The sequence below is a fragment of the Odocoileus virginianus genome, chromosome 3 (genome assembly GCF_023699985.2).
Source record: "Odocoileus virginianus isolate 20LAN1187 ecotype Illinois chromosome 3, Ovbor_1.2, whole genome shotgun sequence".
NCBI lineage: Eukaryota > Metazoa > Chordata > Mammalia > Artiodactyla > Cervidae > Odocoileus > Odocoileus virginianus.
In genome coordinates, this window is record NC_069676.1 from 64,519,583 (window position 1) to 64,543,433 (window position 23,851).

General features: G+C 42.8%; 2 protein-coding genes across 5 annotated transcripts in view; both read right to left on the reverse strand.

Annotated features, from left to right (window-relative positions):
• The window catches only part of MED7 (mediator complex subunit 7), a 56,264-nt gene extending 37,841 nt beyond the window's left edge, over positions 1-18,423 (reverse strand). The window contains exon 1 of one of the 4 annotated variants that reach the window (XM_070465709.1): positions 293-387. The gene's annotated coding sequence lies outside the window, so the exon portion shown is untranslated. Of the gene's footprint in view, positions 1-292; positions 398-18,204 lie in introns of those variants that run through there. The other 3 variants (XM_070465710.1, XM_070465708.1, XM_070465706.1) reach the window with 3 other exon arrangements.
• A 123-nt stretch (positions 18,424-18,546) lies between these two features.
• On the reverse strand, positions 18,547-21,307 carry GARIN3 (golgi associated RAB2 interactor family member 3). The gene is made up of 2 exons (XM_020893443.2): positions 20,594-21,307; positions 18,547-19,790 (listed from the first exon to the last, which is right to left on the reverse strand). The coding sequence occupies exons 1-2, from the start codon at positions 21,200-21,202 to the stop codon at positions 18,657-18,659; spliced, it is 1,743 nt and encodes a 580-aa protein (XP_020749102.2). The 5' UTR covers positions 21,203-21,307; the 3' UTR covers positions 18,547-18,656.
• Between the last annotated feature and the right edge of the window lie 2,544 nt (positions 21,308-23,851).

The window sequence follows — 23,851 nt, forward strand, 5'->3', positions numbered from 1 at the left end:
AGAACTCAGGTGTGCCAACCTCCGGACGGGCGCGGCCTCCCCACCGAAGGAAGCCTAGAGCCCGCCGCGCAAAGGTACCTTCCCACGGGAGGCCAACCACCCCACCCACCCCTGACCCCGGCTCCGCGAGCTGCGGGGAAGGTCGCGCTCTCTGAGGGACTCCGGAGAGGAAGGCAGGCGAACGTACTCGGCACCAGGCCTCCCCGGGCTCCTAGCCCTCCCAACGGAAGCCGTGGGTCCGGAAAAAGAAATGTACGAGAAACTGAGGCCCAAGCCGTCGCCGCCCACTTACTTCAGCTCTGGGTTTACACCAGCAGACGCCTTCTCCACCTCAAGCCGAAATCCAACTTCCGGCCTCCACTTCCAGGAAGAAGCCACTGATGCTGTCCTTTGATTGGCTGGAAAGAGCTGTCCTTTAACTGAGGCTCTAGTCCCGCCTCTGTGACGGTTGGCTCACCATTTCGCCGGCGCATACTCCCTTTCCACAGCCACCCGTCTACCTCTACCTTCCCTCTGCCACCTCCCACCCTTCCGTGATTCGGCAGCAGCCACAGGGTTTGGGGTCGCGGAAGATGTGTGTTATCAATAAAAGCAGCTACTCTTTGATTTCTTTTTCTGTTTTCCTGAATATTCACTGGAAGGACCAGTGCTGAAGCTGGAGCTCCAATACTTTGGCCACCTGATGTGAAGAACTGACTCATTGGAAAAGAGCCTGATGCTGGGAAAGATTGAATGCAGGAGGAGAAGGGGGTAACAGAGGAGGAGATGGTTGGATGACATCACCGACTCAAAGGACATGAGTTTAAGCAAGCTCCTGGAGTTGGTGAAGGACAGGAAGGCCTGGCTTGTTGCAACCTATGGGGTCGCAAAGAGACACAACTGAGCGACTAAACAACAACTATTTAATGTCAAAATCGTCAGTATTTGGATACCAATTATCTGAGGATCCAGTAAAGTCCACCCCTTTGTGACTGGCTGTATCAGTCAGTCTGATATTGGATGTTTCTATTAATCATCTTTTAATCTATAGTTTCCTTCCTCTACCTCAATCTCCCCCACCCACAATAAATTTATTTATTGAAGAAGTCTGTTCACTTTTGAGCATACCCCAGTCGGGCTTTTCTCCTTTCATTGAGACCAATGTGACATAAACTGTGACCTCCAGTGGGCATTCTTAGTCCTCATCTTAGACTACTCTCAGCAGCATTTGGCACACTTGATCATTTGAATTGCCCCAGGACTGAGCTCTCTGTTCTTAGTGGGGTGTCATCCAGGTAATAATACTCAAGTGGTATCTAGATCCTGGCAACACCCTGTCCCTTGCACTCAGACCCTCTTATCCAACAGTATTATACATCTTTATTCGACTGCAAAGTCTCAAACATAAAAGTTCATCTTTACTCCTCTTTCTCCCATACTCTATTCAAAACTAGGGTATCAGTCTTTTGTATCAGTTCTATCCATGGCCTATAGAAAGTGCCACAAAAATCTACTCCTTGGCTACTTGCCCAATAATATTTCCTACCATTTTTTTCCATGCTCAATCTTCTCCACATAACAGGATTTCTTTCTTTCCCTTGAAATTTTCAAGTCTACTTCTGCCTAAAGGCCCTTGCATTTGCCTAGGACTCTCTTTCCACAGATATTCACATGCCTTACCTCCTCACTTCATACAGGTTTCTGGTCAAATGTGACCTTGTTGGATTGGTCTTCCCTGGATACTCTAAAAGTGGCATGCCCCAATCATTTTCTTGGGGAATGTCCCTAATTCCCTTACTATGCATTATCTGTCCTTCATAGAATGTGTTATCATCTGATATCATATTATGTAGTATATGATTTGTTAATATTTATTGTCTTTTTTCCCCCATCAAAATAAAAGATTCATCATCATAGGGTCTTTGTTTCATTCACTGCTGCATCATCAATACCTGGAAGAGTACCTGGAATTGGCCAGTACTCAATGAACGTCCACTGAATAAGTAACAAAATGAATATAATCATTTTCAAATGAATTCACAGTGTGACATCAATGGATAAACCAGGGTCTATATAGCCAAAGCCTGTTACGTGAAATTCTTTTCCTTCCAACCTTTGCTATTGTGAATATACCAGATGAGTATCCTAGTTCCTGGTGCACATGTATATGTTAGTGCACCTGTTCAATGTTTTCCTTAAGATAAATTTCTAGAAATGAAATTTTGGACCCAAAGGTTCAGTGTCTTACAGTTAGGGGGAGAATCAAGGCTAGAATCTGGGACTCTTGACTGTTAGTCTAATGTTCTTTACAATAAACTACGAATGAATAATGGTGTGAAATTCACATCATGAGAGGAACTAGTGAAAATATGGTGTATAATACACATTCGCTTATATGGCTACACTTCTGGAATCTGAATGGAAAGTTTCTCTCTTAAAGGTACCTTTTCTAGCTTAACAAGGGCTGTGAAAGTGGCTCAGTTGTATACGACTCTTAGCGACTCCATGGACTATACAATCCATGGAATTCTCAAGGCCAGAATACTGGAGTTGGGTAGCCAACCCAAGGATCAAACCTAGGTCATCCACATTGCAGGCAAATTTTTTACCAGCTGAGCCACCAGGGAAGCCCAAGAATACTGTGGTGGGTAGCCTGTCCCTTCTCCAGCAGATCTTCCTGACCTAGGAATTGAACCAGGGTCTCCTGCATTGCAGGCAGATTCTTTTCCAACTGAGCTACCAGGGAAGCCCAATAAGGGCTACACCCGTTCAGCAAATCTTTATTGCATCTATCGTGCCAAGCACTGTTCTGTATGGTAAAAATGGCAAACAAAAGCTTTGCCTTCTCATGGAGAGATACAGACAACAGCATACAAGAAAAAAAAAAAAAAAACAACTCTAATAGTGATAAGCACTATGGAGAGAAAAATAATACAAAATAAAGTGATAGCTATGTGGGTTGATGGGTAGCTACTTTCTAGAAGGTGATTGGGGTAGCCTCTGCTAAGAGGTGCTTTGGAGCTAAGACGAGTGATGAGAAGGAGTCAACTGTGCAAATATCTTGTAGACAGCAAGTGCAAAGAGCCCAAGGCTGCCGTGATCCTCAAGTTAGAGGGGAAGGGAGCCCATGTGTTTCACAACTAACAGCAAAAGAATGGGAGGAGATGAAGGGGCAGTAACAGGCAGGAGTCCATGGTAACTAGCATCTTGGCTGTTTTTAGGAGTGTGGCACATTATAAAGAATATCATTTTTATCATTTGATCCTAAGTGGCAACCAGAAATAGTCACGCTCTTTCTACACCCTGTCAACTTTTTTAAGGTGGTTTGTTCTTCAGTCACTCAGTCATGTCTGACTCTTTGTGACTCCATGGACTGCAGCACCCCAAGCTTCCCTGTCCTCACTATCTCCCAGAGTTTGCTCAAACTCATGTCCATTGAATTGATAGGTTTATTGACTCATAATTCAGATACAGTAAAATTAACTTCAGGTGGACAGTTTAATGAGTTTTGATTAATATATTCTGCCTTCTAAACACTGTCACCAGAATCAAGATATAGAATATTTGCATCATCCTAAGCAATTCCTTTTGCACCCCTTCAGTATTCATTCTCCTCCCTCATCCCTGCTGCTACTGCTGCTGCTAAGTCGCTTCAGTCGTGTCCAACTCTGTGTGACCCCATAGACGGCAGCCCATCAGGCTCCCCCATCCCTGGGATTCTCCAGGCAAGAATACTGGAGTGGGTTGCCATTTTCTTCTCCAATGCATGAAAGTGAAAGTGAAGTCGCTCAGTCATGTCTGACTCTTAGCAACCCCATGGACTGCAGCCCACCAGGCTCCTCCATCCATGGGATTTTCCAGGAAACAGTACTGGAGTGGGGTGCCATTGCCTTCTCTGCTCTCATCCCTAGCCCCTGGTAATTGCTGATTTGATTTCTGTTCACATAGGTTTGTCTTTTCCAGAATATCATATAAATGGAATCCTGTAGTATATAGACTTTTGCGTCTGACTTCTTTCACTTAGCTTAAAACTTCTGAAGTCCATCAGCATTGTTGTATGTATTAATAGTTTGTTCCATTTTACAGAGGAGTATTCTATTGTATAGATGTACCATAATTCATTCATCAGTTGATGGGTATTTGGGTTATTTCCAGTCCTTTGTATCACATACACATCTTTGTATGGACACAAAGTTTTCTTTTTTGTTTTCTTTGAATAACTACTAAGGGATGGCAAGGCCTTATAATATAGGTATATATTTAACTATATAAGAAAGTGCCAAGAAATTTTCTATAAAAGATATATCATTTTTCATTTCTACCAGCAAACTATAAGAATTTCAGTTGCTCTGTACCCTGCTCTGCTATTTTCCTTTTTGCAATGCTACTGGCTGAGTAGTGGTTTTAATTTGCATTTCTCTAGTGTTGAGTTATCTTTCTGGTACTTATTTGCCATACATATCTTTTCTTTGGTGAATGCTCTGTTAAAAGTTTTGGCCCATTTTTTAAAATTCAGTTCAGTTCATTAGCTCAGTCATATTCATCTCTGTGACCCCATGGACTGCAGGACACCAGGCTTCCCTGTACATCACCAACTCCCAGAGCTTACTCAAACTCAGGTCCACTGAGTCGGTGATGCCATCCAACTCTTAGCCTCTGTCATCGCCTTCTCCGGCCTTCAGTCTTTCCCAGCATCAGGGTCTTTTCCATTGAGTCAGTTCTTCACATCAGGTGACCAAAGTATTGGAGTTTCAGCTTCAGCATCAGTCCTTCAAGTGAATATTCAGGACTGATTTCCTTTAGGATTGACTGGCTGGATCTTCTTGCAGCCCAAGGGACCCTCAAGAGTCTTCTCCAACACTACAATTCAAAAGCATCAATTCTTCAGTGCTCAGCTTTGTTTATAGTTCAACTCTCACATCCATACATGGAAAAACAATAGCTTTGACTAGACAGACCTTAGTTGGCAAGGTAATGTCTCTGCTTTTTAAAATGTGGTCTAGGTTGGTCATAGCTTTTCTTTCAAGGAGCAAGTGTCTTTTCATTTCATGGCTGCAGTCACCATCTGCAGTGATTTTGGAGCCCAGAAAAATAGTCAGCCACTGTTTCCTTTGTTTCCCCATCTATTGCCATGAAATGATGGAACCAGATGCCATGATCTTAGTTTTCTGAATGTTGAGTTTTAAGCCAACTTTTTCACTCTCCTCTTTCACTTCCATCAAGAAGCTCTTTAGTTCTTCACTTTCTGCCATAAGGGTGGTGTCATCTGCGTACCTGAGGTTATTGATATTTCTCCCAGCAATCTTGATTCCAGCTTGTGCTTCATCCAGCCTGGCATTTCTCATGATGTACTCTGCATATCAAGTTAAACAAGCAGGGTGACAATATCCAGCCTTAGCATACTCCTTTCCCAGTTTGTAACCGGTCTGTTGTTCCATATCCAGTTCTAACTGTTGCTTCTTAACCTGCTGTGCGGCACAGGAGAGGAGGCTGCGTGGCACAAGAGTGGTGAGAGGAGATACCCCACATCCAAGGTCAGGAGCCGTGGCCATGGGGAAATAACCCACATCAAAGGTAAGGAGCAGCAGCTGTGCTTTACTGAAGCAGCCGTGAAGAGATACCCCATGTCCAAGGTAAGAGAAACCCAAGTAAGACGGTAGGCCCTGAGAGAGGGCATCAGAGGGCAGACAGACTGAAACCACAATCACAGACAACCAATCTGATCACATGAACCATGGCCTTGTCTAACTCAATGAAACGAAGCCATGCCGTGTAGGGCCACCCAAGATGGTCGGGTCATGGTGGAGAAGTCTGACAGAATGTGGTGTACTGGAGAAGGGAATGGCAAACCATTCTTGCCTTGAGAACCCCATGAACAGTATGAAAAGGCAAAAAGATAGGACACTGAAAGATGAACTCCCCAGGTTGGTAGGTGCCCAATGTGATACTGGAGATCAGTGGAGAAATAACTCCAAAAAGAATGAAGGAATGGAGTCAAAGCAAAAACAACACCCAGTTGTGGATTGGTCCAGTGATAGAAGCAAGGTCCAATGCTGTAAAGAGCAATATTGCATAGGAACCTGGAATGTTAGGTCCATGAACCAAGGTAAATTGGAAGTGCTCAATCAGGAGATGGCAAGAGTGAACAGTGACATTTTAGGTATCAGTGAACTTACATGGACTGGAATGGGTGAATTTAACTCAGATGACCATTGTATCTACTACTATGGGCAGGAATTCCTTAGAAGAAATGGAGTAGCCATCATAGTCAACTAAAGAGTCCAAAACGCAGTACTTGGATGCAATCTGAAAAATGACAGAATGATCTCTGTTCGTTTCCAAGGCAAACCATTCAATATCATGTAATCCAAGTCTATGCCCTGACGAGTAACGCTGAAGAAACTGAAGTTGAATGGTTCTATGAAGACCTACAAGACCTTTTAGAACTAACACCGAAAAAAGATGTCCTTTTCATTATAGGGGACTGGAATGCAAAAGTAGGAAGTCAAGAAACAGCTGGAATAACAGGCAAATTTGGCCTTGGAGTACAGAATAAAGCAGGGCAAAGGCTAATAGAGTTTTGCCAAGAGAACACACTGATCATAGCAAACACCCTCTTCCAACAACACAAGAGAAGACTCTACACATGGACATTACCAGATAGTCAACACCAAAATTAGGTTGATTATATTCTTTGTAGCCAAAGATGAATAAGCTCTATATAGTCAGCAAAAACAAGACCAGGAGCTGACTGTGGCTCAGATCATGAACTCCTTATTGCCAAATTCAGGCTGAAATTGAAGAAAACCAAGAGATCACTCAGTTATGACCTAAATCAAATCCCTTATTATACAGTGGAAGTGAGAAATAGATTTAAGGGACTAGATCTGATAGACAGAGTGCCTGATGAACTATGGACAGAGGTTCGTGACATTGTATAGGAGACAGGAATCAAGACCATCCCCAAGAAAAAGAAATGCAAAAAAGCAAAATGGCTGTCTGAGGAGGCCTTACTAAGAGCTGTGAAGAGAGCGAAAAGCAAAGGAGAAAAAGAAAGATATTCCCATTTGAAGTCAGAGCTCCAAAGAATAGCAAGGAGAGATAAGAAAGCCTTCCTCAGTGAGAAATGCAAAGAAATAGAGGAAAACAATAGAATGGGAAAGACTAGAGATCTCTTCAAGAAAATTAGACATACCAAGGGAACATTTCATGCAAAGATGAGCTCCATAAAGGACAGAAATTGTATGGACCTAACAGAAGCAGAAGATATGAAGAAGAGGTGGCAAGAATACACAGAAGAACTGTACAAAAAAATCATGACCCAGGTATTCACGATGGTGTGATCCCTCACCTAGAGCCAGACATCCTGGAATGTGAAGTCAAATGGGCCTTAGGAAGCATCACTATGAACAAAGCTGGTGGAGGTGATGGAATTCCAGTTGAGCTGCTTTCAAATCCTGGAAATTGATGCTGTGAAAGTGCTGCACTCAATGTGCCAGCAAATTTGGAAAACTCAGCAGTGGCCACAAGACTGGAAAACGTCAGTTTTCATTCCAATCCCAAGGAAAGGCAATGCCAAAAAGCATGCTCAAACTACCACACAATTGCACTCATCTCACACACTATTAAAGTAATGCTCAAAATTCTCTAAGCCAGGCTTCAGCAATACATGAACTGCGAACTTCCAGATGTTCAAGCTGGCTTTAGAAATGGCAGAGGAACCAGAGATCAAATTGCCAACATCCACTGGATCATTGCAAAAGCAAGAGAGTTCCAGAAAAACATCTATTTCTGCTTTATTGGCTATGCCAAAGCCTTTGACTCTGTGGATCACAAAAACTGTGGAAAATTCTTAAAGAGATGGGAATACCAGACCACCTGACCTGCCTCTTGAGAAACCTGTGTGCAGGTCAGAAAGCAACAGTTAGAACTGGACATGGAACAACAGACTGGTTCCAAATAGGAAAAGGAGTACATCAAGGCTGTATATTGTCACCCTGCTTATTAACTTATATGCAGAGTACATCATGAGAAACGCTGGGCTGGAAGAAGCACAAGCTGGAATCAAGATTGCTGGGAGAACTATCAATAAGCTCAGATATGCAGATAACACCACCCTTATGGCAGAAAGTGAAGAAGAACTAAAGAGCCTCTTGATGAAAGTGAAAGAGGACAGTGAAAAAGTTGGCTTAAAGCTTAACATTCAGAAAGCTAAGATCATGGCATCTGGTCCCATCACTTCATGGGAAATAGATGCGGAAACATTGGAAAGAGTGGCTGACTTTATTTTTCTGGGCTCCAAAATCACTGCAGATGGTTATTGCAGCCATGAAATTAAAAGACGCTTACTCCTTGGAAGGAACGTTATGACCAACCTAGACAGCATATTAAAAAGCAGAGACATTACTTTGCCAACAAAGGTCCATCTAGTCTAAGGCTATGGTTTTTCCAGTGGTCAAGTATGGATGTAAGAGTTAGACTATAAAGAAAGCTGAGTGCAGAAGAATTGATGCTTTTGAACTGTGGTGTTGGACAAGACTCTTGAGAGTCCCTTGGATTGCAAGGAGATCCAACCAGTCCCTTGGACTAAAGGAGATCAGTCTTGGGTGTTCACTGGAAGGACTGATGTTGAAGCTGAAACCCCAATACTCTGACCACCTGATATGAAGAGCTGACTCATTGGAAAAGACCCTGATTTGGGGAAAGATTGAAGGCAGAAGGAGAAGCAGATGACAGAGGATGAGATGGTTGGATGGCATCACCAACTCAATGGGCATGAGTTTGGGTAAACTCTGGAATTGGTGATGGACAGGGAGGCCTGGCGACCCCCATGGGGTCACAAAGAGTCAGGAACGACTGAGCGACTGAACTGAATTGAACTGAACCTGCATACAGATTTCTCAGGAGACAGGTCAGGTGGTCTGGTATTCCCATCTCTTGAAGAATTTTCCACAGTTTTTTGTGATCCACATAGTCAAAGACTTTGGCATAGTCAATAAAGCAGATTTTTTTCTGTAACTGTTTTGCTTTTTCTATGATTCAACAGATGTTGGCAATTTGATCTCTGGTTCCTCTGGCTTTTCCAAATATAGCTTGAACATCTCCAAGTTCACAGTTCACATACTTTTGAAGCCTGGCTTGGAGAATTTTGAGCATTACTTTGCTAGCGTGTGAGATGAGTGCCATCGTGCAGTAGCTTGAACACTCTTTGGCATTGCCTTTCTTCAGGATTAGAATGGAAACTTTTTTCAGTCCTGTGGCCACTGCTGAGTTTTCCAAATTTGCTGGCATATGGAGTCAGCACTTTCACAGCATCATCTTTTAGGATTTGAAATTTTTAATTAACCTAATTTTACTATTGAGTTGTAAGAGCACACACATATGCATGTGTATGCACACACACACACACAGCATAAAAGACCTGTGGCAGAAATGTATTTTGTTATTTTTATTTATTTTCTCCTGTAGCTAATCTTTTCACCTTCTTAACAGTGCCTTTCAAAGAGCAGAGGCTTTTAGTTTTGATGATATCCTAGTTACCAATTGTTTTCTTTTATGGGTCATGAATTTTATGCATGAATTATGTATTTTGCCTAATTCAAAGTCACAAGGATTTTTTTCCCCCTGTGTTTTCTTTTAGAAGCTTTTTTTAGTATGTGGAAGTCCAAATATTCCAGAAAATTTACCCTATTGATTATGTTGGTCTTGCTATGTTTGTCATTGGAAGACAGGTTCATAAACAGTAATCTCTGAACTCTAATTAATTACATTGTGTTTCTACTTGTTAATAAGCCCATATAGAAAAAATGGAAGCTAGCAAGTTAAATTCCTCATCTCCAGCCCCTGCTTATTCCTGTCAAAAGATTTTTATCAGCTTGTCTATACTGTTTAAACAATGCACTTTGAGTGAGAATCATCGCTAATGCATTGTTCTCTGCAGTCTGCTGTGTAGTTTTAATTCCTAATCACTGTTTTCACTCTTGCTGTTGTCTCATGGGTACTAATAAACTGATCACTAGTAATAGTCTCAACAACCCAGACCTGTGTGCCCAGATGGGCGAGAAGGTCTGTAGTTCGCTATGCCTGCTACACCTCTCTGTTGCACCAGAGGGCAGCATTAACCCTGGCGTTGGGGAACTAACCTCAGTTTACGCTTGTTTTGTAACAGAAAGATTAATGTGCCACATATGACATCCCACTGAGAAACAATGTCAGTTATCACTTGCAGGCTAAAGAGCTTTAAAAGGATGTAGAATCCTGTACAAAAAGGCAGGTACACTCTTTTAATTTATTTGTTGTACTTACTGATGAAATATTAATAAAATTTATATTTTAAGGCAGGACAAAAACTTAAACATAGCATTTCCTTTGTGTGTTTCTTTGGGCCTTCCTAATGAGCAGTGTGCATTCCCAATGCACAATAACCAGAGCTCCTCAAAGACCAGAATGCCTTATCAGAGTGCCTGCTCAACAGTAAACATCTTTTTTTCTTTCTTCTGATGCTAGCAATATAACTTCTTAAAAGAATAGTATTCTTTCCAAGCTCCATAGGGGGTCGTGGTGATTTGATGTTTGCATTTTATGTGTTTACCTGGACCGTGTATCCTTGATGAATTTTACGTAAAATATCAGTACATGATTTTGATGTGTGAGCCTTTGTCTCAAAAATGTATATGACAATGCCTTTGACTTCTAACAGAACAGTTCTCAGAGCTTTCTGAGAATATGCTTCCCTGGGTTATAATCTTCAGTTTGGCTCAAATAAAATTTCTTTATTTTCTTCTTAACTTTACAGTTAACTAATTTTTTTTTTTTTTACACTATTACTGTCCTTACAATGTAAAAATCTACATTTACATTGCTATGTGAAATTTCACCAAGGAAAAGGTAGCTATGCCATTAGTGTGGGCTTCCCAGGTGATGCTAGTGGTAAAGGACCAGCCTGCCAACACAGGAGACATAAGAGATGAGGGTTCCATCCCTGGGTCGGAAGATCCCCTGGAGGAGGGCATGGCAACCTACTCCAGTATTCTTGCCTGGAGAATCCCACAGACAGAGGAGCCTGGTGGGCTATAGTCCACAGGGTTGCAAAGAGTCAGACACGACTAAAGTGACTTAGTATGTGCAAATGCCATTATCATATCTGTTTTGGAATCATCACAGAATCTATCCATTTTATAGGCTATTTGATTTATTTTCTAAACACTCCCCAGAAGATCTGGCCTGTATCCAACCCTTTTAAAGTCCACTCAAAAGAAATAATAATAATAATAAAGTTCACTCAAACATGATTTTCTTCAAAAGTTTTCTCTGAGTTCACCAAAATAAAAATTACCCCTATACACACTCACAGCCTCTTTTCTATACTTACAGCACTTCTCTGCCTTAAGTTGCATTTTTTTTATTTTTGGGGGTGGGGGTAAGGAAGGATTTATTACTTGTAGCAAGTAAGGAGAACATGGGTATCTTCCCCAAAGCAGTGTCTCTTGAGTTGTCTTTATGCACCTGCTTTCTTTCTGTGGCTATAGCTAAGTCCCCAACTTATCTGTGCATTAGCTCTGACAACTTCTAGTATTGCCCCACATATAACCAGTGCTGAATATATTTTTTGTTGAAAGATGAAGAGTTCCTTGATTGCCCAGTGATTAGGATTCTGGACTTTCACTGATGTGGCCCGGGTTCAATCCCTGGTCAGGGAACTAAGATCTCCACAAACTTTGCCATGTGGCCAAAAAGGAAAAAAAAAAAAAGTGGAAAGATGAGTATTGAACAAAATTAAAAGAAATGAGAAAAATTCCATGTTTCATAAATGACAGTTGTGTACATATATGAGCTTCCAGCTTTCAGAATCACTTTAGGGCTAGAACCAAGGTAAGCCTCAGTTTCAAAATTAAGAAAGAGGAGAAAAACTCAGTAAACAAGATAAAAAACTACAGTATTTTAAAAACAACTATTAAAGGAAAATATCCATCATGGATAAAACACTCCAATTTTAAATAGTCAGGATCAGCAGCTTATATTCCACCATTTTTTTTGTTTTAATTTGTTTTTTTTTTTAAGCTTTTGACTGTGTGTATCGCAATAAACTGTGGAAAATTCTGAAGGAGATGGGAATACCAGACCACCTGACCTGCCTCTTGAGAGACCTATATGCAGGTCAGGAAGCAACAGTTAGAACTAGATGTGGAACAACAGACTGGTTCCAAATAGGAAAAGGAGTACATCAAGGCTGTATATTGTCACCCTGCTTATTTAACTTATATGCAGAGTACATCATGAGAAATGCTGGGCTGGAGGAAGCACAAGCTAGAATCAAGATTGCTGGGAGAAATATCAATAACCTCAGATGTGCAGATGACACCACCCTTATGGCAGAAAGTGAAGAAAAACTAAAGAGCCTCTTGATGAAAGTGAAAGAGGAGAGTGAAAAAGTTGGCTTAAAGCTCAACATTCAGAAAACAAAGATCATGGCATCTGGTCCCATCACTTCATGGCAAATAGATGGGGAAACAGTGGAAAGAGTGGCTGGCTTTATTTTTCCGGGCTCCAAAATCACTGCAGATGGTGATTTCAGCCATGAAATTAAAAGACACTTACTCCTTGGAAGGAAAGTTATGACCAACCTAGATAGCATATTAAAAAGCAGAGACATCACTTGCCAACAAAGGTCCATCTAGTCTAAGGCCATGGTTTTTCCAGTGGTCAGGTATGAATATGAGAGCTGGACTGTGAAGAAAGCTGAGTGCCAAAGAACTGATGCTTTTGAACTGTGGTGTTGGAGAAGACTCTTGAGAGTCTCTTGGACAGCAAGAGATCCAACCAGTCCATCCTAAAGGAGATTAGTCCTGGGTGTTCATTGGAAGGACTGATGCTGAAGCTGAAACTCCAATACTTTGGCCTCCTGATGTGAAGAGCTGACTCATTGGAAAAGACCCTGATGCTGGGAAAGATTGAGGAGGGCAGGAGGAGAAGGGGACCACAGAGGATGAAATGATTGGATGGCATCACTGACTCAAGGGACGTGGGTTTGGGTGAACTCCGGGAGCTGGTGAAGGACAGGGAGGCCTGGCGTGCTGAGATTCATGGGGTCGCCAAGAGTCGGACACGACTGAGCGACTGAACTGAACTGAACTGAATTTGTTTTTATTAATTTTTGGCCTTATGGCAACACATGGGATCCTAGTTTCCTGACCAGAGATCAAACCTGTGCCCCTTGCAGTGGAAGCACAGAGTCTTTTTATATATATATAAATTTATTCATTTTAATTGGAGGTTAATTACTTTACAATATTGTAGTAGTTTTCCATACATTGACATGAATCAGCCATGGGTGTATATGTGTTCCCCATCCTGAACCACATTCTGAAGCACAGAGTCTTAACCACTGGACTGCTAGGGAAGTCCCCACATTTAAACAGGAGAGGTCCTTTCATGAAACTATGTTATTCAAAGACTGGAATTATTTTCCTGAAGGCATCCAGGACAATACACTCTCAAGCAGGTTTTTAGAGCTTAATGATGAATTCCTTTTCTAATTATTTAATTTGTTTACTCATCCATTTTTTATTGTTCATCTACTAAATGTCAATTACTTCTCTCGAAGCTGCAAATTATCTCGAAGCTGCAGTTATCTGAGAAAGTCTTTACCCACTTGGTTCCTGCCTCAGGTCCAAAATAAACTTCTCTTAGAACCTTGGGCCTCCGAAGGACAGAGGCAACTTGTATGTGTTTAAATCACTATGGCCTCCTTTACCCCATGCAGACTCCAGTCTCTGTGACTTGCCCAGGACTTCAGTATCTTTCTGCTGAGTCTACTTTCCTTTGTCTCCTTACTATCTTCTCTAGAGGAGGTGGCCACAGCACATTACACTAACATAGTGTCACAGATTGTATTCTCCAATGAGCAGATTTTGAGATAGAGTTTTGAGCAATAAGGAGAACTCCTAGGGCAACACCTCAGGAAGAAGCAGGAATCCACAGAAGGAGAAACTGAGCTGTGATACAGGTCCCGCCAGCAGCTCCTGAACCAGAGTGACCTTGGGCTATGACACCCAGACATTTACCTCCTTCAGTTCTTCCTATGCACCTTGGTTAAGGAACCTAGGCAACTTCCAAACTCACTGCTAGCTGAAGGCTTTCTGTGGGCCACACCCCCACCAGGTGGGGCCATGGGTCCTTCACTGAAGGAATGTCCACCTCATGTGGATATTTCAAATGAAAACCCATCTTTCAAAACATACCCTCCAGTCTCATTTTATAGATTGTGGCCAACATAGAAAGTTACATAGAGTCACATGTTAATGATCTCCTCACCAAATATTTCTTTTCACAGAAACCACAGTGCCCTCCACAAAGTGCACACCTGATTAAGCTCAGTTGAGTTCAGTTCAGTCACTCAGTTGTGTCTGACTCTTTGTGACCCCATGAATCACAGCACGCCAGGCCTCCCTGTCCATCACAAACTCCCTGAGTTTACTCAAACTCATGCCCATCAAGTCAGTGATGCCATCCAGCCATCTCATCCTCTGTCGTCCCCTTCTCCTCCTGCCCCCAGTCCCTCCCAGCATCAGGGTCTTTTCCAATGAGTCAACTCTTTGCATGAGGTGGCCAAAGTACTGGAGTTTCGGCTTCAGTATCAGTCCTTCCAATGAACACCCAGGACTGATCTCCTTTAGGATGGACTGGTTGGATCTCCTTGCAGTCCAAGGGACTCTCTAGAGTCTTCTCCAACACCACAGTTCAAAAGCATCAATTCTTCGGGGCTCAGCTTTCTTCACCATCCAACTCTCACATCCATACCTGACCACTGGAAAAACCACAGCCTTGACTAGACAGACCTTTGTTGACAAAGTAATGTCCCTGCTTTTTAATATGCTATCTAGGTTAGTCATAACTTTCCTTCCAAGGAATAAGCATCTTTTAATTTCATGGCTGCAATCACCATCTGCAGTGATTTTGGAGCCCCAAAAATAAAGTCTGACACTGTTTCCACTGTTTCCCCATCTATTTCCCATGCAGTGATGGGACCAGATGCCATGATCTTAGTTTTCTGAATGTTAAGCTTTAAGCCAACTTTATCAGTCTCCTCTTTCACTTTCATCAAGAGGCTTTTTAGTTCATCTTCACTTTCTGCAATAAGGGTGGTGTCATCTGCATATCTGCTACTCCCCTATTTAAAACATTTCACGGCTTTCCATCACTCCAAGGTCAGAAATCAAAATCCTTTAAATGGACCACAAAACTTTGTATGGCCTGGCCCGTGCTGTGTTCCCCATCATCTTATCACACTCACTCTGCCAGCCATGACACTTCTTTCAATATTTTGAGGCATCTTGTTTCTTCCCACCATCACACATCTTTCTTCTGTCTGAAAGACTCCACTCGATTACAACAATCCTGCGAATGACCTTATTTTGCTGTAGGCAAAGAAACTCTAGTATGTATGTGTGTTGCTAGACTTGAAGTTTGGGAAGCCAGTTAATTAGTAACCAACCATCCATTGCCTAATTGAACCTGCAGCAGCCAAATTGTTACTATGGAGATGAATATTGCTGTCAAAAATATTGACCTTTATCTGATAGGGTTTATTGACTTGATGCCCCAATTGATAGCTCCTTCCAGAGGAAGATGCCTGCTGCATTGAAATACATATGTATCTGAACATGCATCTCTTGATGAACTGTCAAAATAGAAAAGGAAACTCAGAGAAAGTGCCAGGCAGGGCATATTGTGGTGGCAAGTCCGCACCTGCACTTTCTTAGATGGCATTTGTGTACATTCTGTGTCTGCTCAACTAACGTCCTGCATAATGGACAAACTAGGTTGACATTAGAGAAGCCGTTTGGAGTGAGAGAGTGAGAATGCATAAAACAGGATAAGAAGGACAAAAGGTAAAGGCAGGGGATACAGAATCACGAGACTGAATTTTAACTAGGCTGATTTGGCCTCTGGCATAGTGAAAATTTGGGGCTCTGAGTCAAAGGCTTTGGAAAGAGTTCTCCTTTATCACTCTTCTCTATCACATTACCCTTCACATTTCCAGAAGGCCTCCCCCAAATCCCTCTCAATTCTTAGAGAACAGTCCTCTTGGTTTCTCCCTCCCAAGACCCACTGTTTCAAGAGTTAACTCCAAGGACACATTGATCCCCAGAACTGATTGATCTTGCTTATCGGAAATCACAAGGTGGGATTTTCCAGCCGCCCACCAGAGCAACTGAGAAGGGCTTCCCCTCATCCTCCCAAGCCACCACTCCTCCCTATCTTATTTCTCACCTCCTCCACCTCTACCACATACATGTGCTTTGCAGAGAAAGTCCCTAAGTTTTACTGGAAACCCAGCTTCCGTCCTAGTAGACTGTTGTCACACAGGAGCATGAACAGAGAACTGCAAGTCTAGCAGATGACTCCCAGGCCCTTACAAACACACATGGTTCTCAGAATCATTTTTCTCAAATGCCACTTTATCATCTGTTGTTAACAATTCAATGATTTTCATAGACACATGAAATTTACTTACAACTTCTTAAAATTAAAATGATTCATTTTTATAATGGACATCTGAAAATTGCACAATCTCACTTCTCATATATGATTTTTTATTTTTAGAATCATTTTCCACATGCATACATCACTTACATAGTTCATTAGTATAGAGCATTTTGAATTATTCTATTATTTCCTACCAAAATATCAAACCTTTCCTGTGTTCCTGGATAGTGAGTATGTCACTTAGATTTTTTAAATTTTATGCTTATTGAAAGATATTTTCCAGACTTAAATATTTTGTTATCTCTTGCACATATATTAAAAAGGAAACATACGTGAAATACATTGGTTAAGATATTTTTAAGGTAGTGACTGCCACCTGGCTGACAGCAATATAAAAACCATCCTGATATCAGAGACACTAAAATAGAATATACACAGGGGTTCCCTGGTGTCTCAGTGGTGAAGGATTCACCTGCCAATGCAAGAGACATGGGTTTGACCCCTGATCTGGGAAGATCCCACATGCCACGGAGTTGCTAAGTCTGTGTACCACAACTACTGAGCCTGTGCTCTAGGACCTTGGAGCCGCAAATACTGAGCCCTCCTACCGCAACTGCTGAAGCCTGCTGAAGTCGGCACCCACCCGAGAGCCCATGCTCCTCAGCTAGGGAAGCCACTGCAATGAGAAGCCCGCACACTGCAGCTAGAGAGCAGCCCCTGCCCACAGCAACTAGAGAAAAGCCTGTGCAACAACAAAGACCCAGCACAGCCAGAAATAATGAATGGAATTATTTTTAAAATAAAATATACACAATAATACATCTCCATGGACACCCCTTCTTTGCATAATAGAACAATCCCCACTCTGTTGAAGCTTTCATATGCACCTCCCAGGCCATCCCTCCATTCTTTTCACCTTATAGAAATCCACTGTTGTGAATTTGTTATTTATCATGTCCTTGTTTTTCCTTTACACATTTATTGAACATGTGTTCCCACACTTATTATTTGCTCTTTTCTACAAATGGAGCTATATCGCATGTATTTTTATGATGCTTTGTTAATCAACGTTACAGGAGACTCACCCATGCTAACCTCTCCAACTGCTTTTCATCTTCACTGCTGTATAATGTGTACTGTAGGCATACACCACATTTGATCAGTTCTCCTGTTTGATGATATGTAGACAGTTTCCAGGGTTTTGCTATTACAGATTGTTTTACTGTAAACATTTTCCTAGTAGTCTCCTGGAAAGCGTTTGTAAGAGTTTCTCCAGAGTATATACCCAGGAGGAAGAAGAATTTTAAGATTACATCCAGGTGAGCAAACTTTTCTGCCAAACTCCAGAGAATAAACATTTTAGACTTTGTAGGTCACGTGGTTTCTGACAGAGCTACTCAGATCTGTCTTTTTAATATGGAAGCAGCCTTGTGTTGCGTTAGTCACTCAGTCATGTCTGACTCTTTGCGACCCCATGAACTGTACAGCCCAGCAGGTTCCTCTGTCCATGGAATTCTCCAGGCAAGAATATTGGAGTGGGTTGCCATTTCCTCCTCCAGGGGAAGCAGCCATAGACAATATATAAGTGAATGGATGTAGCTACATTCCAATAAAACTGTACTTATAAAACCAGGTAGTTGGCAAGATTTGACCCTCAGGCTGCCAGTTCCTGATCAAGATAATAAACTTCATTATTCTGATTGCCCACAAGTGCTGAAGCACCCTTTCTTTTCTCACCTGATTACCCCCAGAGGAGACATGCGTCCTGTCTTATTCTATGGACTGGACTGAATGACCTTACTCGGGAATCTTCAGGGAGAAGACAAAGGGCGCAGGGACGTGGTGGTGGTGGTGGTGCTTCCCAGGCCATAGTATGGGACTTACAGCCATAGTCTTGGGGAAACCAAAGGCAGAAAGGGGTTGAGGCAAGGCAGGGCACTAATGCTGGCTCTGCTGGACATGGGTGGGAGGTGGGGTTCTGCTTGACTGGAGACGGGTCTCAACAAAGTTCACATCACAGAAACCACTGTGAAGTCACTACCAGGCAAGGGGACATAGAAATTCAAACAGAACAGAGCATTTCTTTTGGAGTTGTATGGTTTCCTTTATTAAAGAAAGCTGGAATTGACTCTCTAGGGATCCTTTCCTGAAGTTGGGTCTCCATGGAAGCTTCCTGCCCTGGCTCCTATTTAACTGGATTTTGTTTCAATAATGATGGTCTCCATCGTCTCTGATGTCACGGTTCCGTGGATCTCCACGTCCTCACCAACCGGGGCTTTCTCCACCTTGGCCTCTATATTGCGTTTCTCTACCGTCTTAGCCACAAAGTCTACCTCTCTGTCATGTCCAACCGTTGGTTTTGAACCAGGAATGACTCTGAAGCTTCTGAAGAAAGTGCTGATCTTACTGGATCTCTTATTTAAAGTCCCTGAACTGGTGCTGGACCTGCTCTTCCCTGGCTTGCGAGCTGTCCTCCCCTCCTTGGCAGATGAGCTATGACTGCCACTCTTGTGAGGGCTGTGTCCTTTGCCCCTGGTGCTGCTCTGCCCTTTTTCTTTTTTGTCATCTCTCTTGTTTCCATGGCCAGATACGGACCGGTGGGAGGATGACTTCCGGGTCTTGTCCCCTCCTGTTCTGCGGTGACGGGAACTTTTCCTAGATGAAGACTTGTCCTTCTTTTCCCTTCTTTCCTTTTTTTCCTTCCGAGTTTCATCCCTGGGGCGGGAGGCCTTCTGGCTTCCATCTCGTTCAGACATGTAGCCTTCACTCTGCAAGGTAGAGACCAGGGGGGCTACGGCCTGGCCTTTGGCAATTGCAGCAGCAGCCTTGCCAGTCGTCGCTGCACCTGCAAACACCATGCTCATGCTGCTGTCTGCACTGTCCACCCCTGTCGAGGATGTGCTGGCAGCACCTGCCAAGACCAGGTTTGTGCCCTCTGAGGATATGCTGGCAGCACCTACAATGGCCTTGCCGGATCCGCTTTCTCCTGGACTCTTGGCGGCAGCGCCTGCCAAGGTGGCGCTCATCTGGCTGCTGCTGGTGCTCCTGGTTGCGGCCAAGCTCACAGCACCTCCTACAGAGCCCGCTCCCACCCCTGCAACTGCCACGCCTCCTCCAGGGCTTGCTGTTGTCCCCGCTACGGCCAGGCCCGAGGTTGTCCCTGCCGCTCCTCCTTCAGTACTTTTCAAGGATGTAGCTGAGCCATGGGGGGCATGATAGACTCCCTCTCCACCAACATAAGCACAAGACGAGGCTCCCGACACATCACCAAGCTTGTGAAGCCCCACAGGGTCATGATCCCTCTCTCTATGGAGCTCTGTGGTCTGTGCCAAGGGAGGAGAAACAGGTAAGATAGAGATCACAGAAAGTGAGATCAGAGCTGTCCACTCCTATCCCATCCTGAAGCTGAGCAGTTCAAGGGTTTATCTTTAGAATAACCTTTGAAATCATTGAGTCTAAGCTCCCACTGGATGAAAGATTCTGTCTACAGCATCTCTGTCAAACAGCCACTCCGTTTGCTTGGACAATCCCAGGGCCAGGGAAAGCATTGATATTAATACAGTTCTCCATGGTTTAATTTTATACCCTTGTGTTTCTACCTCTGCAGGACAGATTCCTAGAAGTGGGGTTGCTTGGTCAAGGGATGCATGCATTCTATGTTTTGGAGACTATTAGAATGAATTGTGCATGAGTAGATGCACAATTGAGTTGGACTGATTTTAATCAGCATATGAGAGTCACGGGGAGACAATGAAGAACTTCCTCATTATGAATAATATTCCACCACTGATGAGATTACCTGGCCTTGGGTAAGTGTTCAAGAAAAGATTAGACAATCAGGATTGCTGTAGAAGGGATTACAACCCTAGAATGAGACCACTGCTGCTGATACAATACCTAAGGGCTCTCTGAAACTTGGCCTGGTGGGACAATGTAGAGAAGTGCTTGGAACCTCTCCAGTGTGTGAGTCCCATAGTGATGGCTCATTTGGTTCCGAGACTTTTTGACACGGGAAGGCATTTCCCAGGTGAGTCTCAGAGAGCATCAAACCCCTTTGAAGGACCAGCTTTGCACTGCTCTCCCAAAACACTCTGCCCCATGTTCTCGACTCTCTGTAGGTACTTACCAATAGGCTTTTGTCACCCTCCAGAATTGTTGCGTCTCCAGCTTGGAGCATCGGGGTACTGCAGCTACTCTCCATCGGTGGTCTCAGGAGATAGACAAGCTTTTCCCAATAGCAAAAGAGGTCTTCTCGTGCATCAGAAGAGGGGCACAGCTGCAGATAAAAAGTACGGCCAGTGGCAAGCTTCAGGCGCAACTGTTGTTTCTCACGGTCGTGGATGGAGATCTTGACAAACTTCAAGGGAAGCAACCTGGTGAGCTCTAGGGTCTTCGTGGGCTTGCGACCTCTCCCCTTGGTTGCCCGGGCATGTCTGACATGCTCTTCACAGACTTTAGTTGGTCGGGCCAGGAGCATGACATCAGGTAGTGGGAGGATGGGGCTGGTGGATGCAATGCCCACAGTCACCATTCGGACGCGGTTGTGGACGTCAATCACCTCTCCTTTCTTGCTGATCTGGATAAAGTCGCTTTCAAACATGGGTGCGTACTTAAAAATGTCATACTCTCCTCCCTTGTACAGTTGTCGTTGCAGGTCCCCCATGGAGGTATTGAACACGCCCATTGAACGGTAGCTGTTGGCCGTGTAATAAGGTAACAAACACTCACTGCTCATGGTTCTCTTCTTTCCAGACAGCGCCACCAGCCACAAATCGAGCCCCTGAGAGAGAGAGGGAGTGAAGGCAACTGCCCATCTCCCTGCAGGGCTCTGCCTAAGTCTCTTGGCATCACCACATTTATCCTGCACAGTCCTTTGTGACCTGTCACCATCACACACCCCTTTATTCAGCCTCCAAGCAGACACCCCCTCAGGGCAGGCTCACTAGCCCTCCCCAACACCATCACCAACAACAAACCATCTTCTCCAATAGGAATAGGCTGACCCTGATAGGATATAAGCGTGGGTAGGCTGGATATTCTTCCTGATCAAAATGTTAAGATGCATAATTAATAAAAACCATTCAGCCTCTATAAATATTTAGGTGACTTCCAGTTTTGTTGTTGTCACAAATCTCCCTGCAATGATCATTTTCCTGCTTCTGCTGAATAATGTGCTGGGATAAAATCCTGGAAGTGGGAGTGTGCTTGCTAAGGGCAGGCATCCTGTGGGGATGGTTATTCTTTGACAGGAACTTAACAAAGAGTGCTATCTGTCAGAACCAGAGTCCCACTTATACAGTGGTTTCCAGGGTATGGAGAATTTTCTCACCCATGTAATCATTTCAAGGAGGCTGGTTTTTATTTTTATTTATTTACTTTATAGTTTTAGAAACAGTTTTCATTGTGAAATATAACACACACTCATAAAAGTGGACAAAGCATAAATATATAGCTTAAGGAGTAATAAGAAAGTGAGCATCCTTGTAGCTGCTGCCCAGAGCAAGAAATAGAAGACTATCAGTCCTTCTTCAGAATATTGCCTCCCAAGCACAGCTCTCTCCCTCCCCACAAAGGTGCCTCAAATTTGGCTTTCCTTTTACCTTCTTTCTTTTAAAATTGAAGTATAGCTGATTTACAGTGTTGTGTTAATTTCTGCTGTACACAAAGTGATTCATTTTCCATTATGGTTTATCACAGGATATTGAATACAGTTCCCTGTGCTATACAGTAGGACCTTGTTGTTTATCCATTCTATACATGATAGTTTGCATCTGCTAAGCCCAGACTCCCAACTCGTCCCTCCCCCATCCCACTCCCTTGGCAACTGTAAGTCTGCTGTCTTTATCTGCGAATCTTTTCTGCTTCATAGATAAGTTCATTTGTGTCATACTTTAGATTCCACATATAAGTGATATCATATGATATTTATCTTCCTCTTTCTGACTTACTTTACTTAGTGTGATAATCTCTAAATCCATCCCCATTGCTGCAAATGACATTAGTTCATTTTTTATGGCTGAGTAGTATTCCATTGTATATATGTACTGCAACTTCTTTGCCCATTTATCTGTTGATGGACATTAAGGTTATCTCCATGTCTTAGTTGAAAAGTGAATAGTGCAACAACCAATGTAGGAGTGCATGTACCTTTTTGAGTTACAGTTTTGTTCAGATATAAGCCTAGGAGTGGGATTCTTGGATCACATGGCAACTCTATTTTTAGTTTGTTTTTTTTTTTTTTTTTCTGAGGAACCTCCATACTGTTTTCCATAGTGGCTGCACAAATTTACATTTCCACCAACAGTGTAGGAGGGTTTCCCTTTCTCCATACCCTCTCAAGCATTTGTTATTACAAACTTTTAAAATGTGTTTTATGTATGTACTCATTTAGTTGTCTTGGATCTTAATTGCAGCACATAGGATCTTTAGTTGCTGGAGTGTGAATTCCCTAGTTGTGGTGTGCAAGCTCAGTAGCTGCAGAATGTAGGATTAGTTGCTCCATTGCATGTGGGATCTTAGTTCCCAGAACAGGGATCAAATCTGTATCCCCTGACATTGCAAGGTGTATTCTTAACCACTGGACCACCAGGAAAGTCCCCAAACTTTTTAATAATGGCCACTCTGACAGGTGTAGTCCTCATTGCCGTTTTGATTTGTATTTCTTTAATAACTAATGATGTTGAGCATCTTTTCATGTGCCTCTTGGTCATCTGTATGTCTTCTTTGGAGGAATGTCTATTTAGTTCTTCCACCCATTTTTTGACTGAGTTATTTTTAACTGTTGCTGAGTTGTATGAGCTATTTGTATATTTTGGAAATTTAGCTCTGTCGGTCACATCATTTGCAAACATTCTCCCCCATTCCATAGGTTGTCTGTTTGCTCTGTTTATGGCTTACTTTGCTGTGCTGTGCATAAGCTTATAAGTTCGATTAGGTCCCATTGGTTTATTTTTGCTTTTATTTCTGTTTCCTTGGGAAATGATATAAGAAAACATTGGTAGGATATATGTCAAAGAATGTTTTGCCTATGTTCTCTTCTAGGAGTTTTACAGTATCATGTCTTATACTTAAGTGCTGAAGCTATTTTGAGTTTATTTTTCTGCATGGTGAGAGGGTGTGTTCTAAGTTCACTGATTTACATGAAGCTGTCCAACTTTCTCAACACCACTTGCTGAAGAAACTATCTTTTTTCCATTGTATATTCTTATAAAGGAGGCAAATTTTTAAAACCATAATTTTCTGGTGAAGAACTGAGGTTCAGGGTTATCTTACTCAGGGTCAGAACATGGAGCAGGATGGAAATCTGCCCCTATCTTGCAACTCGGGTCAGGCATTATCTCTGTCTCAAGCTGCATGGTTCACGATCATACTCTCATTCTATATC

Coding starts and splice junctions, on each gene's coding strand:
- GARIN3 (XM_020893443.2), bottom strand. CDS start 21,202: ATGAGCAGTGAGTGTTTGTTACCTTATTACACGGCCAACAGCTACCGT. Junction 19,791..20,593: donor AGGGTGACAAAAGCCTATTG/GTAAGTACCTAC, acceptor CCCTTGGCACAG/ACCACAGAGCTCCATAGAGA.